Source organism: Euprymna scolopes, chromosome 38 (genome assembly GCF_053919585.1).
Source record: "Euprymna scolopes isolate OS-2025 chromosome 38, ASM5391958v1, whole genome shotgun sequence".
NCBI classification, from domain to species: Eukaryota; Metazoa; Mollusca; class Cephalopoda; order Sepiida; family Sepiolidae; genus Euprymna; species Euprymna scolopes.
In genome coordinates, this window is record NC_136519.1 from 80,981,022 (window position 1) to 80,995,104 (window position 14,083).

General features: G+C 35.4%; 1 protein-coding gene across 1 annotated transcript in view; it reads right to left on the reverse strand.

The window, feature by feature from the left end:
- LOC145263298 (organic cation transporter protein-like) overlaps positions 1-13,035 on the reverse strand; it is an 89,159-nt gene extending 76,124 nt beyond the window's left edge. Inside the window, exon 1 of the mRNA XM_080120378.1 lies at positions 12,708-13,035. Within this exon, the coding sequence (XP_079976504.1) occupies positions 12,708-12,850 (143 nt within the window). The 5' untranslated portion in view covers positions 12,851-13,035. The remainder of the gene's footprint in view (positions 1-12,707) is intronic.
- Positions 13,036-14,083: the final 1,048 nt, after the last annotated feature.

Here is a 14,083-nt window from a genome sequence, read left to right on the forward strand (position 1 = left end):
AACTTAACTCATAGCGATCCCAGACAGGGATCTAATTCCATAGCGACCCTCGCATGCTCGGTGAATTACCAACACTTTTCGTTTGTGACCTTTCCGTGGTTTTCATGTAATACATGTTTTAAACTGTTATCCGTTGTGCTGTTCTTCTTGGTTGGTTGGTTGTTTTTGTTTTACGGCATATCAACTCTTTTCAGGTTATTTAATACCGGATCCAGTGATTTTGAAGAACATTTTTTTTTTAATAGAGTATATTTGTTTTTTGTTTTTTTTAGTCGATTTCTATTTAACCCCTATTTGGGACCCTAACAGGTACTACCACTCCGGGTCCGAGTGGACCTGGGGGCAATGTCAATTAAAGGGTTGCTCCACGCTCCCCAAAGCCCGAAAATTGGGGCCCCATCATCGGATATAGTTTAAGGTCATATCCAGGACCTGTTCTTCTTGTGGCCATTTGCGAGCCATAACACCTATTTAATTATATGTTTTTGTTCGATTTTTCTAAGCATAAATAATGCAAATATAAAAAAAAATATTGCATTAGAATAAAAATATGAATGTTTCATATATATCAAAACGTTTTCGGATTTTCGTCGAATCCTCATTAGTTGGCAAAAGCAAATTAACAAAATAAATGTTGGAGAAAAGACAGTTTCAAAAAATTAGTGAAACAGTGCGGACCGTTTTGCTTTTTTTTTTTTTGCGTCTACCTGACTACACATGCGCATTTCCCAGCGAACATTGACGTGAACCTTTCTAATTTTCTTATGTATCTTCGTCTTTCAAGTGAGAAATTGCCGCTGCATCTGCTTGGTATATTAATTTAGACCAATATTTAGGGTAAGTCATCTTGCAAAGATCAGGTACTTAGATATTTATACGCAATTTTATCTTCTCGAATCACGTGTTATGTACATCTACCTATTTACTATGCCTCCCCACGGGACAGAGTTAGACACCAGGGTCGTTTTTAAACATGGAGAAAAGGTACAAAAGTAAAAATTGTCTCAGTCGTGAAGGATTTCTCCTCCACCGAAAGAGAACAAGAAATAGAAGTGCAGCATCTGAAGAACAGATGGTATTTATTTGCTCCCCCACCGAGCAAATTAGGCACAAGGCCAATTTTTAATGTGAGGAGTGAAGGGAGGGGGAAGGGAAAAAGGGGACCAGCTCCCGATAGGTGGGAAATGGGAGCTGGTTAAAGGTCAGGCATGTGGGGTTGCCCCCACATCTGGTCTTTGCTAGTCATAGCTTGCAGCATCTGAAGAACAGATGGTATTTATTTGCTCCCCCACTGAGCAAATTAGGCACAAGGCCGTTTTTAATGTGAGGTAAAAACCAGCTCACCTAAAAGTAGGCAAAAAGGGGGCACTCTGGTTACCAAAAATAATAATTGTCCCAGTATAGAGGGTTTCCCCTCCATTGACTGGTACAAATTATCTTAAGTGCAGCATCTGAAGAACAGATGCTACACTTTGATCTTGGCCAAAAGGCCAAGTGTAATCGTGTTATGTACATCTATAATCTATAATATAAATCTCACTTGTCTGTTTATGTATGTATGTATGTATGTATGTATGTTCGTTTGTTTGTATGTATGCTCAAAACTTTCGACACAGGCGACAGATTTTCACGAGATCGGTATCAAAGCTCGACCCTTTGGACAACAAATATCGAAAAATTGGCTAAAAATATTAATTCCTTCTACCTTCAACTGGACATTTTTGAGCGTAACAGAAAAGACGTCACGTGTTTTGCACCTTCTTCTTCTTCTTCTTCTTCTTCTTCTTCTTCTTCTTCGCGGTACGGGTTCGAGCTTGCCTGCGTACTAGCACTTTTCTTTTGCTCAACACACACCTCCAAACACCCGGGCAACGCCGGGCTAGTATATAATATAAATCTCACCTATCTGTTTAAGCGTATGTATGCATGTATGTATGTCTGCCTACGGAAAAATCACGTTGACACATCGGTTCTCGTCAGATCACCGAAGTTAAGCAATGTTGAGCCTGGCTAGTACCAGATGGTGGCCATTTGGAAATTCTAGACGTTGTATGTTCTTTCCGCTTATCTCAGCATTGTTTCCAGCCCCCCTGCACCCCCACTTGCCACTGGTATTCAACAATGTCGACCCAGGAGAAGCGTGGTTGAAGGTTGCGTATTGGGCGTATTAGTTCATCTGTTCAATATAGTTAGCTCCTGAAACAGTTGAGTACCCTTAATAGGATTTATTTCACCACACCAAAAATAGATATGGAAAGGGTTAACTTTGAAACAACACTTAAAAACATCCCAACACCTAGCAAGCATAATTATATTATTAAATTAATTTTAACACACACACACACACACACACACACACACACACACACACACACACACACACACACACACACACACACACACACACACACACACACACACACACATCTGAACTAATACGCCGAATGCGATGGCGAGCAAAAAAATAAACTCTACGGTTTTTAAACACTAAAAAGTGCAAAAGCAGTACGTCTTATGATAAACTTTGTAAAAATGACCTTTAAACGTAATTAACAATTTAGAATTCCACAACCAACATAATAGCTTTCTCCCCCCCCAAAAAAAATACACAAAATCGTGAGAAACGTAAACAACTCTAATAAAGTCTTCATAAAAGCGGATAAAATTAGAAATTTTTGTAAAATAGATAAACAAGAACATAACAAACTAATCACAGAAAACATTACACGAAAACTACAAAAATAACTAGATACAAACGAATGCAACTACATAGATATAATAAATATTGAAAGTAAACAAATCACCGATAAACTAAACATTAGCGATAAAATTGGTAAATTAAAACCTACAGAAAAAGACCACAAATATGACTTTAATAATAATCCTAGCACTCGCTTGATAAACCCAACTAAACTAGAAATAGGTAGAATTAGTAAAACAATACATTCTAGAGTAAACAAACGAATCAAACAAGACCTGGAATAAAATCAGTGGGCAAATACCGCCGAAGCTATCACTTTGGATTTAAAATATAGAAAACAAAAATAAATGAAAAAATCTGAATTACCCCCCCCTTACATGTCACTCTGTTAAATTAAAGATGTAAATATTTCATATGAACAAATCCAAAGTTCCAAATCTCAGCGAGTATTCATCAGAATTTAATAAATAAAGGTTTGTTGGAAATCTAATGACCTGAATTGTGTAGTGGGTTATGTGACATTTGTGCTTCAAGTCACACATTAAATGGATCGTCCATCATCTCGATCCTATTTTTAGCACTTTTTTACAGCCATAAAATGTTTCAATCATTGTCATTTGTTTTCCTAGTTTTGCATATGAATTACAAAATATCTGATATTTCAGAGCATTGGTTTTTATAGATAAAGTAAATTTCACAAGGTATAAAGATTATTTGATACTGGAGATATTCATAATCATACGTTATTTCGAAAAGAGAGGGCATATAACATGAGAAATTTGGAATCAAGTCTCCTTTCAGATCATTAGAAACCATAGAAGCAAGTTTTAGTCTCCCCTCCTTCAAAGCCAGAGGCTTTGGGGAAATATCAGATATTTTATTTATAAGTTTTGCTGCTTTGGGATGAGTTCTGTTTAGTTTTTTTTTTTTTTTTTTGCTTGGTTGTCTCACATATGGCTTTGCCAGACCACTGATATATGTGTGTGTATCAAAGGGAAGTAATTCCTACATGAAACATGACATTCAATTTCAGTTTTTGTTTATTGTTTAACATTGTAAAATGAATGACATCGTGGATTTCTATCCCTCGTTATCCGAAGAACTTTTTAACATTGTCCTGGAGTTTTCCTATGTGTATACCGATATATCCTTGGAAGAAATCCACATTATTAAAAGATGTAGAAAATCAATTCTAGTAAATAACAATAACCAATTAATAAAAACGAAGATGACAAATTCTTTTGACTTGACAATTTGTGCTTTAGAGTCTGTAGGATATATCATTCTATATACCCTCACAAGCATATTTGATACTACAGATATCGGCCTATATAGAGATTATGGATTAGCTATAATAAAATGTTTTAATAAAGTCATGGGGGAAAATTTTAAGAATATCATACACAAAGAAATGAAACAATTAGACCTAAAATAGACGTACTAGCTAACATAAAAAAATAACAAATTTCCTGGACGTCAAGATAAATTTAGATATAAATACATATGAATCCTACTTAAAAGATAACGCTAATCAAATATATGTAAACCCTAAGTCCATCAATTATAAAACAGATTCCTAACTCGATTGTAAGTAGACTCAGCAATAACTGACGTAATGAAAACGTATTTAACAGGTCAATCATCATCTAAATAGAAGGAAAAGAAATAAAAGCTGGTATACGCCGCCAAACAATCAAATATTAAAATCAAAATTTGGCAGGAAATTTCTAGACCTCATCGAAAAGCACTTCCCCGTAACCAATCCCCTACACAAAATCTTTAATAAAAATAATTTAAAGTTATCATACAGCTGCTGCGAAAATCTAGAGATGATAATTAAAGGACATAATAACAAAGTATAAAATTAGAGCAATGAAAACAAAATAACAAAATAAATAAAATAGGAAACAACATGACAAAAATAAAACACAAAGGACAAAAATGTAACTAGTAGAAATAATAATAACAACAACAACAATAAACCAAACCCAAACAACAACTCAAATCTATCTATCTTTTTTTTTTCACAGTGGTCACCACTTATCAAGGCCCGGAAGTCACTCGGGGATAAGGGTTATTGCAAGTACATTACGTTAGTGTGGAGATTTGATGGAGTGTTTACTTAAGGGGACGGTTCATTAGGAATTTGTTAACGTTGGACTTGAAGACATCCAAGTTGTAGTCAGGTGGGAAGCAGGCAGACGGAACAGAGTTCCACAGGCGTGCAGTTCTAAGAAAGAAGCTTTGTTCATGGAATCCACGTTTTGATTTAGGCACAGATAAAGAGTGGGGAAAATTTTTCACAGTGGATTCAGCTAGACGGGTGTTTTTCGTGAAAGATTTGCGAGGGGGGACCAGAGATTGGAGTTCAGACGAGCACCTGCCATGGAAATAACGATAAAACAAGGATAGGCTTGCAACGTCTCTTCTGTGGGAGAGAGGTTGCAGGGTAGAGAAAAGGCATCCCCCACTAAGTCACGAAGTCGATTTTGTACTCTGCCAAGGCAGGATAGGCTGTTTTTAGCAGCTCCTGTCCAGCTGTAGCAGTAGTATTTCATCCTTGGACGTACTTGGCTTTTATATAGATAGAGAATTGCATCAGTAGTGAGATATCTTCTGGAGCGGTAGAAGTATCTATCTATCTATCTATCTATCTATCTAAATATCAATAAAAGTTAACGTGTCTGTGTGTCTGTGTACATTTCCCTACGCAATAACTCTGTCAAATTTTAGTCTACAGACTCGAAATTTGATATACAGGTTACTGAGTTTTGGGAAAATCTGTGTGATCGGTTTTCGGTTCGAAATTTGGCTGTTAAGAGGTCAAAATTTAACGATTTGACCTTTGAGAACTCTACCAAACTCCTCCGACAATTTTGGGTCAAAACACTGGAAATTTTAGATATAGGTTCCTTGGACATGGATTTAACTTAATAACTTGATTATGAGCCCAAGAGAATAAATGTTAACGGGGTCATAATAGGGGTGAAATTTTAAAAATAATTGATCGTTTTTTGTTTTTTTTTGCTCAGCATACACCTCCAAACATCCGCGCATGCCGGGCACCCATGCTAGTATATCTATAAAAGTGAACGTCTCTGTGTGTCTGCGTGTCTGTTGTCTGTATGTCTGTGTACATTTCCCTACGCAATAACTCTGTCAATTTATAGTCTACAGACTCGAAATTTGATATACAGGGTACGGAGATTTGAAAAAATCTTTGTAATCGGTTTTCGGTCAGAAACTTAGTTGTTAAGGGGTCAAAGTTCAACAATTTGATCTTTGATAACTCTACCGAACTCCTCCAACAATTTGGGGTCTAAACACTTGGAATTTTAGATATAGGTTCCTTGGACATGGATCTAACGTAATAACTTGGTTTGACCCTTAAACAATAAATGTTAAGGGGTCACAATAGGGGTCAAATTAAAAAATTGACCGCTTTTTTTTTGCTCAACATACACCTCCAAACCCCCGGGCAACGCTGGGCCGAAATTCTAGTATATCTATAAAAGTTAACGTGTCTGTGTGTGTGTGTGTCTGTGTACATTTCCCTACGCAATAACTCTGTCAAATTTCAGTCTACTGACTCGAAATTTGATATACATAGTACTGAGATTTGGGAAAATCTTTGTGATCGGTTTTTGGCCAGAGATTTGGCGACTAAAGGGTCAAAGTTCAACGATTTGACCTTTGAGAACTCTATCAAACTCCTCCGACAATTTTGGATATAAACACTTGAAATTTTAGATATAGGTTCCTTGAACATGGATCGTACTTAATAACATGATTTGAGCCCAAAACAATAAATTTTAAGGGATCATAATAGGGGTCAAAATAAAAAAAATTGACCTCTGCGGCCTCTACCAAATTACTCAGACAATTTCTGGTCTAAACATTTGAAATTTCACATAAAGGGCATTCAGAGATAGGGCAAGCTTTTTAATCGGTTTGGGTCCAAAATCTTTAGTTACCAATATATAAATGTATGTATGTATGTTTGCATGTCTGCCTAAAATTTTCGACAGAGGCGACAGATTTTACCAAGATCAGTATCGTTTTGAAGCTCGACCTTTCAGACGACAAATATCGAAAAATTGGCAAGAAACATTAATATCTTTACCTTCAACTGGGCACTTTTCTACAGGGGATCGCTTTTTTCACCGATATTTTCGAAAGTCATCCTCTTTTTTCGATTGTCTAGCCTTAATTAAAACCTACGTCACTTCTGGTTTGGCGATGGCCGTAACAGCAAAGACGTCACGTTTTTCCCCGTTCTTTTCATTCTTTGCAGTACGGGTTCGAGCCTGCCTTTTATTTTTTATTTATTTATTTTTGCTGAATACACTCCCCCAAACCCCCGGGCTACGCCGAGCTGAAATGCTAGTAGGAAATAAAAATAAAAATATTGATAATGAACAGGATAAATGCAACTGTAGATCTCACACACTCTGCCTACTTCAAAATAAATGTCTAACCAAAAGCATAATTTACTAAGCCATAGGAAACCCCGAATAACAAGAAATATTACGTATGTATCACCTCAGATTTCAAAAGCAGGTATATGCCTATAAATGTACGTTCAAAGACCAAAAACACAGAATGACGACAGCGTTGAGGCTTGACCTTTACTCCTGATCTTAAATGGAACACGTACATCAAATCTGTTGCCAAGGCCGCTGGAAAAATGGTGGGATCTTTCTATCGATCCGGTAAATATCTCACTGCTGATGCTATTCTCTATCTATATAAGAGCCAGGTACGTCCAAGGATGGAATATTGTTGCCACATCTGGGCAGGAGCTGCTAGAAAGGACTTGTCCTGCCTTGATAGAGTTCAAAATAGACTTCGTAGCCTCGTAGGAGATGTCCTTTTCTCTTCCTTGCAACCTCTATCTCACAGAAGAGATGTTGTGAGTTTGTCTCTGATGTATCGTTATTTTCATGGAAGCTTCAATCTATGGTTCTCCTTCGCCAAACTTTCACAAGAAACACTCGTCTAGCTGCACACACTATCAATAATTCCCCCACTCTTTATCTGTGCCTAAACCTAAACGTAGATTCCATGAACAAAGCTTCTTTCTTAGAACTGCACGCCTGTGGAATTGTCTTCCGTTTTCCTGCTTTCCGGCTGACTACAATATGGTTGTCTTCAAGTCTAACGTAAATAAGTTCTTGATGAGCCGTTCTATATAAGTTACCAAATTTACCAAATTTTCATTACTAATGATTACTATATTGTCCAATGTCTACTGTACACTCTTTAACCCTAATCCTTGAGTGACCTCTTGGCCTTGATAAGTAAAAAAAAAGCATGAGCAAACCAATACTGGGAACTCAAAGAAAGTGGACGTTCGCGGATAGTCGAATGGAAAATAGTAAGACAAGCAAGTACATGTAGGGACGTAGACGATCCATGTAGATTATGCCTAAATGAACAATTTTCTATCCTATTCTTTAAAGAACTCCAACGTTTATTAAACTGTAGGTGAGAAATAGCGAAAAACTATGTGCACAGGATAAACTTTACTCTAGGATAGCGATATAAAATGAATTTTGAAATTGACAATAACAATAGAAAATAAATAAATAAATAAATAAAATAAAGAATAAAATTCCTTGATCTCCTAGATAAGAGAGACAAATGCCTAATAATTCATTATCGCTGCAAGATGAACAACAGCAAAATAACTTTGAATATAGAATAGGAAATAATATCAGCACTCAACTATAGAACATATAGTTCTGGTTCGAACCCTAATACAGTCAAACTACACCGATGAGAAGCGAAACACGTGTACGTAGAGCAATGTTTTAATAAGTAAAATAACAAATAAATTATATATATATATATATATGTATATATATGTATATATATATGTATTAAAAAGAAAGTCTGCACTTGCAATTTTTCAAAAACTGCAAATTTAAGCTAAATTTAATGTAACTGTTTAAATAAACTATACCTCATTTGATTCGCCTTTTATTCCTCTATAATTTTACCTGTTCATATTTGACTTTTAATTGAAATATTCTAGTGTTCACGTCAATTTAAAAAAATAGCTTCAAATGTAGGAGACAAAAAGAAAGTTCGCGGCAACAAATTCGCTTAAAACCAGCTTAAATTATCGTCCCTAAATCAGTTTAAAATATCCACCAACAGGTAACAAAGCATCTCTAATCGGAATTATTGTTGTTACAGGTTATGCAACGTAACATTTAGTCCATATGCCCGACTTTCTCTTAGTGATCGTCAGGAGCTCATTAATCTCCACCTTTCTGGTTTATCCACTCGATTCATCGGCCACAGATTGAAATGTGATGAGAAAACGGTACGAAAGACTTGCAAAAGCACCAAAACACTGGCAGTGTTCGTGATGCCGCTAAATCTGGTCGTACTAGAGTTACTTCTAACAGGGAAAACAATGTTATCAAAATCTGCAGCCTAAGAAACAAATTTGAAACGGCTCCCCAAATGCAACACGGGTGCAATCTTTTTAAAAAGGTCTCTCTTTCTATTGTTCAATAGGCTAGGTAGTGCTGGTAGGCAGTACGTTCGTAGGAGGAAAGACGAAGAATTTAATCCTTAGTGCTCAGTTTCAACGCTGCAAGGTGGTGGAGGTTCAGTGTCGGTGTGGGGCATTATTAGTACCAATGGCCCAGGGCCTAAAGTTCACTTGCAAGATCGAATTATTTCGACCAAGTACATTAATATGTTGACAGAACATTTTCTACCTTACTTTGGTCGGAATTTGGATGATAATCCCATCTTCATGCAGGATAATGTTCCCATTCACACAGCTGGCAATGACAAGAGATTCTTTGATGAGCATGATATTCCGTGTTTAGAATGGCCTGCACAATCTTCATACTGCAATCCTCTCGAAAACATATGGCATTATATCAAGCAACGGCTATGCAATGATAAAATTTACAAATTTGGAAGAACTTTGGACAAAATTAAAGAAAAGTGAGATGCCCTTTCCCCGGAGTATTGCTGCAGTCTAATTCAAGAAATTCCCAAAAGATTGCAGGCTGTCAAATGACAGAAGGGCTATGCTACTAAATATTAACTAGTTCATTGTGTCCCTTTTGTAGTTGTGTTGCATTAATGTCCTAAAGTTACATTTAAATAACAATTTTCCATTGTGCGAACTTTCTTTTTGCCTCCTCAATTCGAAGTTATTTTTGAAAATTAACGTGAACACTATAATATTTCAAATAAAAGTCAAATATGAACAAGTAAAATTATAGAAGAATAAAAGGCCAATCAAATGAGGTATAGTTTGTTTAAACAGTTACATTAAATTTAGCTTAAATTAACAGTTTTTTGAAAAAATTGCAAATGCGGACTTTTTTATGCCGCCTGTATATATATATAAAATATATTTTTAGTCATCGACATACAGACCTGTTTCGTTGTTTCACAACTCATCAGTGCCGCTAGACTAACACCTCTCCCAAGCCGAGGATCGAACCTAGAACCGTCGTGATGACAGTCGGCAGTTCTACCCCTTGACTACGGAATCGGTGGCCGAAATTAACCTGTCCGAACGATTATTTAAATAAACATCCGTCCGCTACTCGTAGAGGGCTCAAACGTTTGTTTGTAAACAAATCGCGAGCTTCGCATTATTTCAGCTAAATTAAGTAGCGAGTAAGATAATTTACGAGAGTGCTCTACCAAAGAGGGGAGCTTTATAAAATATATTTTTAGTCATCGACATACAGACCTGTTTCGTTGTTTCACAACTCATCAGTGCCGCTAGACTAACACCTCTCCCAAGCCGAGGATCGAACCTAGAACCGTCGTGATGACAGTCGGCAGTTCTACCCCTTGACTACGGAATCGGTGGCCGAAATTAACCTGTCCGAACGATTATTTAAATAAACATCCGTCCGCTACTCGTAGAGGGCTCAAACGTTTGTTTGTAAACAAATCGCGAGCTTCAGACACTATATATATATATATATATATATATATATATATATATATATATATATATATATATATATATATATATATATAGTGTCTGGAGGTATTTAATAATTATTATAGCAAATAATTATGTCAGCCCTTTTAAGAACCACATTTCTTATCGTTGAGCACTTTCAGTTGAAATAAAAAGTCGGTCAATTTAGCTCGTATGAACAGATCATCGTATAATAATTAAATCACTCTAACCGACATCAAGAAGCATTTAAAAAAATAAATGTTTAAATTTCATCAATATTTCTCGCGGTTAACGGTGGCCGAATGGATTAGGTCCTTGCTAATGAAGCCAGAGATGGCTTCTGTTGCCGGGTTCGAATCTAACGGCTGGTGTTAATAGTGACACCCTGTACTGGTGATTTCCGAAAAGATGAAACACTAGTGTCTGTAGGTATTTAATAATTACTATATATATATATATATATATATATATATATATATATATATATATATATAGAGAGAGAGAGAGAGAGAGAGAGAGAGAGAGGCACACACACGTATACATTTAAATATCCATCTATGTACGTACATATTTATATACGCATATATATGTATATGAAAGCATGATATTAAATAATAAAATATGTACTGTGCATATATTAAAATATAACACACACACATATATATACACGTATATGTGTTATTTAATGTATATATATATATACATTATATTATAGACATTATATATCTTTTATTTATAGACAGTATATGCATTTACAGACAATTACTAACTATATATATACATGTACATATAAACACATATTCGTATATATATATGCATTTACATATGTATGTATATACATACATATATGCATTATATAATATAATATATATAATAAACAAACATACACATATATATATAATAGATACACTATTAATATTATGTATTATATATCTATGTATAATCCAAGAATATATATTTTATTCAGTTTTATAATCTGAAGAGGTATGAACCCCACAACCCCATATAATTGTACAGTTCTCCACTTGATTTCTAATATATCTCTTGCAAATGGACTACACTTTTATTTTCTTTTGTAAAACTAATAAAGGAAAATAAGTCTGCAATTCCCGATGCAAACCTTTCACAAAAAAAACAAAAAAAACACCTGCAATCCAGCGTTATTGAAAGAGAACAAAATCATGATTAGCTAAACAAGAACGACGATCGCCAATGCCAGCAAAAGTCTTGGCACTTAATCAACCAACAATTATGCAATACAATCGTTTACTGTAGGCTTTTCTTTTCTTTTTTCTTTTTTCATTGTGCAAAATATAATGTGTTTGTATCAATGAAAATAAGAAAAAAAATAAATAAAGCTAGCCGGATATACAGACGATGTTTTTATTTATCGTCTGGTTCACGAGGTTAGTTTAAATATCAGATGTAATTTAAAAAAAAAAAACCTGTGCTCTAGAACAAATGCACTCAGGTCTGCAAAAATGCTTGAGTAATCTCGTTGATATCCCCCAGCAAGAGCGCCTCAGGCGAATATCAGTAAACTAACCACCAAGGCCCCATAACGCAACAGATAAAAGTGCTATGTTAATCAGTTGTAAGCTAGAGCCTATTTGAGGTAAAAGGTTGAAACTTTCTAGTACCGTCAATACTCTGGACACAATTACAAATTAATTAACACTTCTACTCGATCTTGGCTGACAGAACGATAACTATCTACCCCCATGGATTAAATAAAAGGGATCGGTTCGAAATTCCGTACAAATTACTAAATTCGACATAAATATTCCCGAAGTTAAATAAGACGCGCTTAAAAAAGTCGGCGGTTATATCGGCTAAAACGTTGTGAGAATAATATTCAAGATGGAAACAGAAGTCTAATTAAACTAAATATTAAATGAACTAACCCGTACTCGATGGGAGAACATAAAGCCTGGGAGAATGGACCTCTTAAGACTTAAAAAAAAAAAAAGCATACTGCAGCCCGATAGAAGCACGGTTACTGTCGAACTGATTGTCGAAGACAGTTGCATAGTACATTTTAAATTTCCTTACCTGAACGGCGGCGTGTACAAGAAAAACACAGAGAGGTACGCCTGGATTCCGCAACCCACCCAAAGAATCGCGAAGAGAGCATATTGGATTTTCTGGTAACGTCCAAAGCCTCCAATTTGGGTAATGATGTTCTCCGGATCCATGTTTTTTTTTATGTATTTTTTTTTTTTTTTTTTTTTTTTTTTTTTTTTTGTGGTGTCTTTTCTTGGTTTCTTTGTTTTAACGCTTTATGGTGTTAGGTTTACGGACTTCTGTGTGTGTCGTCAGCAGAATGAAAACTCATGGCGAGACACGAGAGATCAGGTGGGTTTGGTCTTAATTGCCAGAGTGTGCACTCCCCATTCCACCCCACCGGCCCACCACCACCACACACGCGCGTGCACACACATACATACACACCTACGCTCGCGCCACGTAACGTCACTTACGATAAAAAGTAAGTTCAGACACAAATTTATCGGAGTAAACTTTGGATTTTCTATTGCCTCGCGGATCAGTCAAAACCAATTATTACTATCTTAACAAAGAACACAATCGTTGTTTTCACTTACATAAAATACTTCTTTGTATATATTTAACAAAAATATATATATATATTACGAAGAGGCCACGGCATTTCAAAGCATAGAGGCCACTCGAAAATAAGGGATAATGTGTATGCGATAGTTAATGGGACAATATCGTTGTAACCATTTATGATGGAAATTTAATATAATTAGATTATTTACGAGGACGGTTCGATAATAATTTGTTTACGTTGGACTTTAAAACGACAATATTGTAGTTAATTGGAAAGCAGCCCAGCGGAACAGAGTTCCACAGGCGTGCAGTTCTATTCGAACTACTGTTCTCATCTTAGACGTGATTCTCACAACGTTTCGGCCGATGTAACCTCCGACCTTTTTTCAGATGCATCCTGTTGAAGTCTATACGACTGGAAAAATATGCCGAGGTAAGCAGAGAGCACACACAGCACCTGGAATTATTGAATGGTCAATGTTGCTTAAGTTCGGTGATCAAACGAGGATTGGCGTGTCAACGTGATTAAGCCTTTTGTTAATCCTAAGCATATTCTGAAATAGTAACTCCTTACATTTACGCGGCAACATGTCTTGTTTAAGTGAATAATATATATATATATATATATATATATATATATATATATATATATATATATACACTTATATATACACATATATATACGTGTATATATAAGTGTATATATATACACTTTTATATATACACACATATATATATATATAAGTGTATATATACACTTATATACACACACACACACACACACACACACACATATATATATATATATATATATATATATATATATATATATATATATATATATATATATATATATA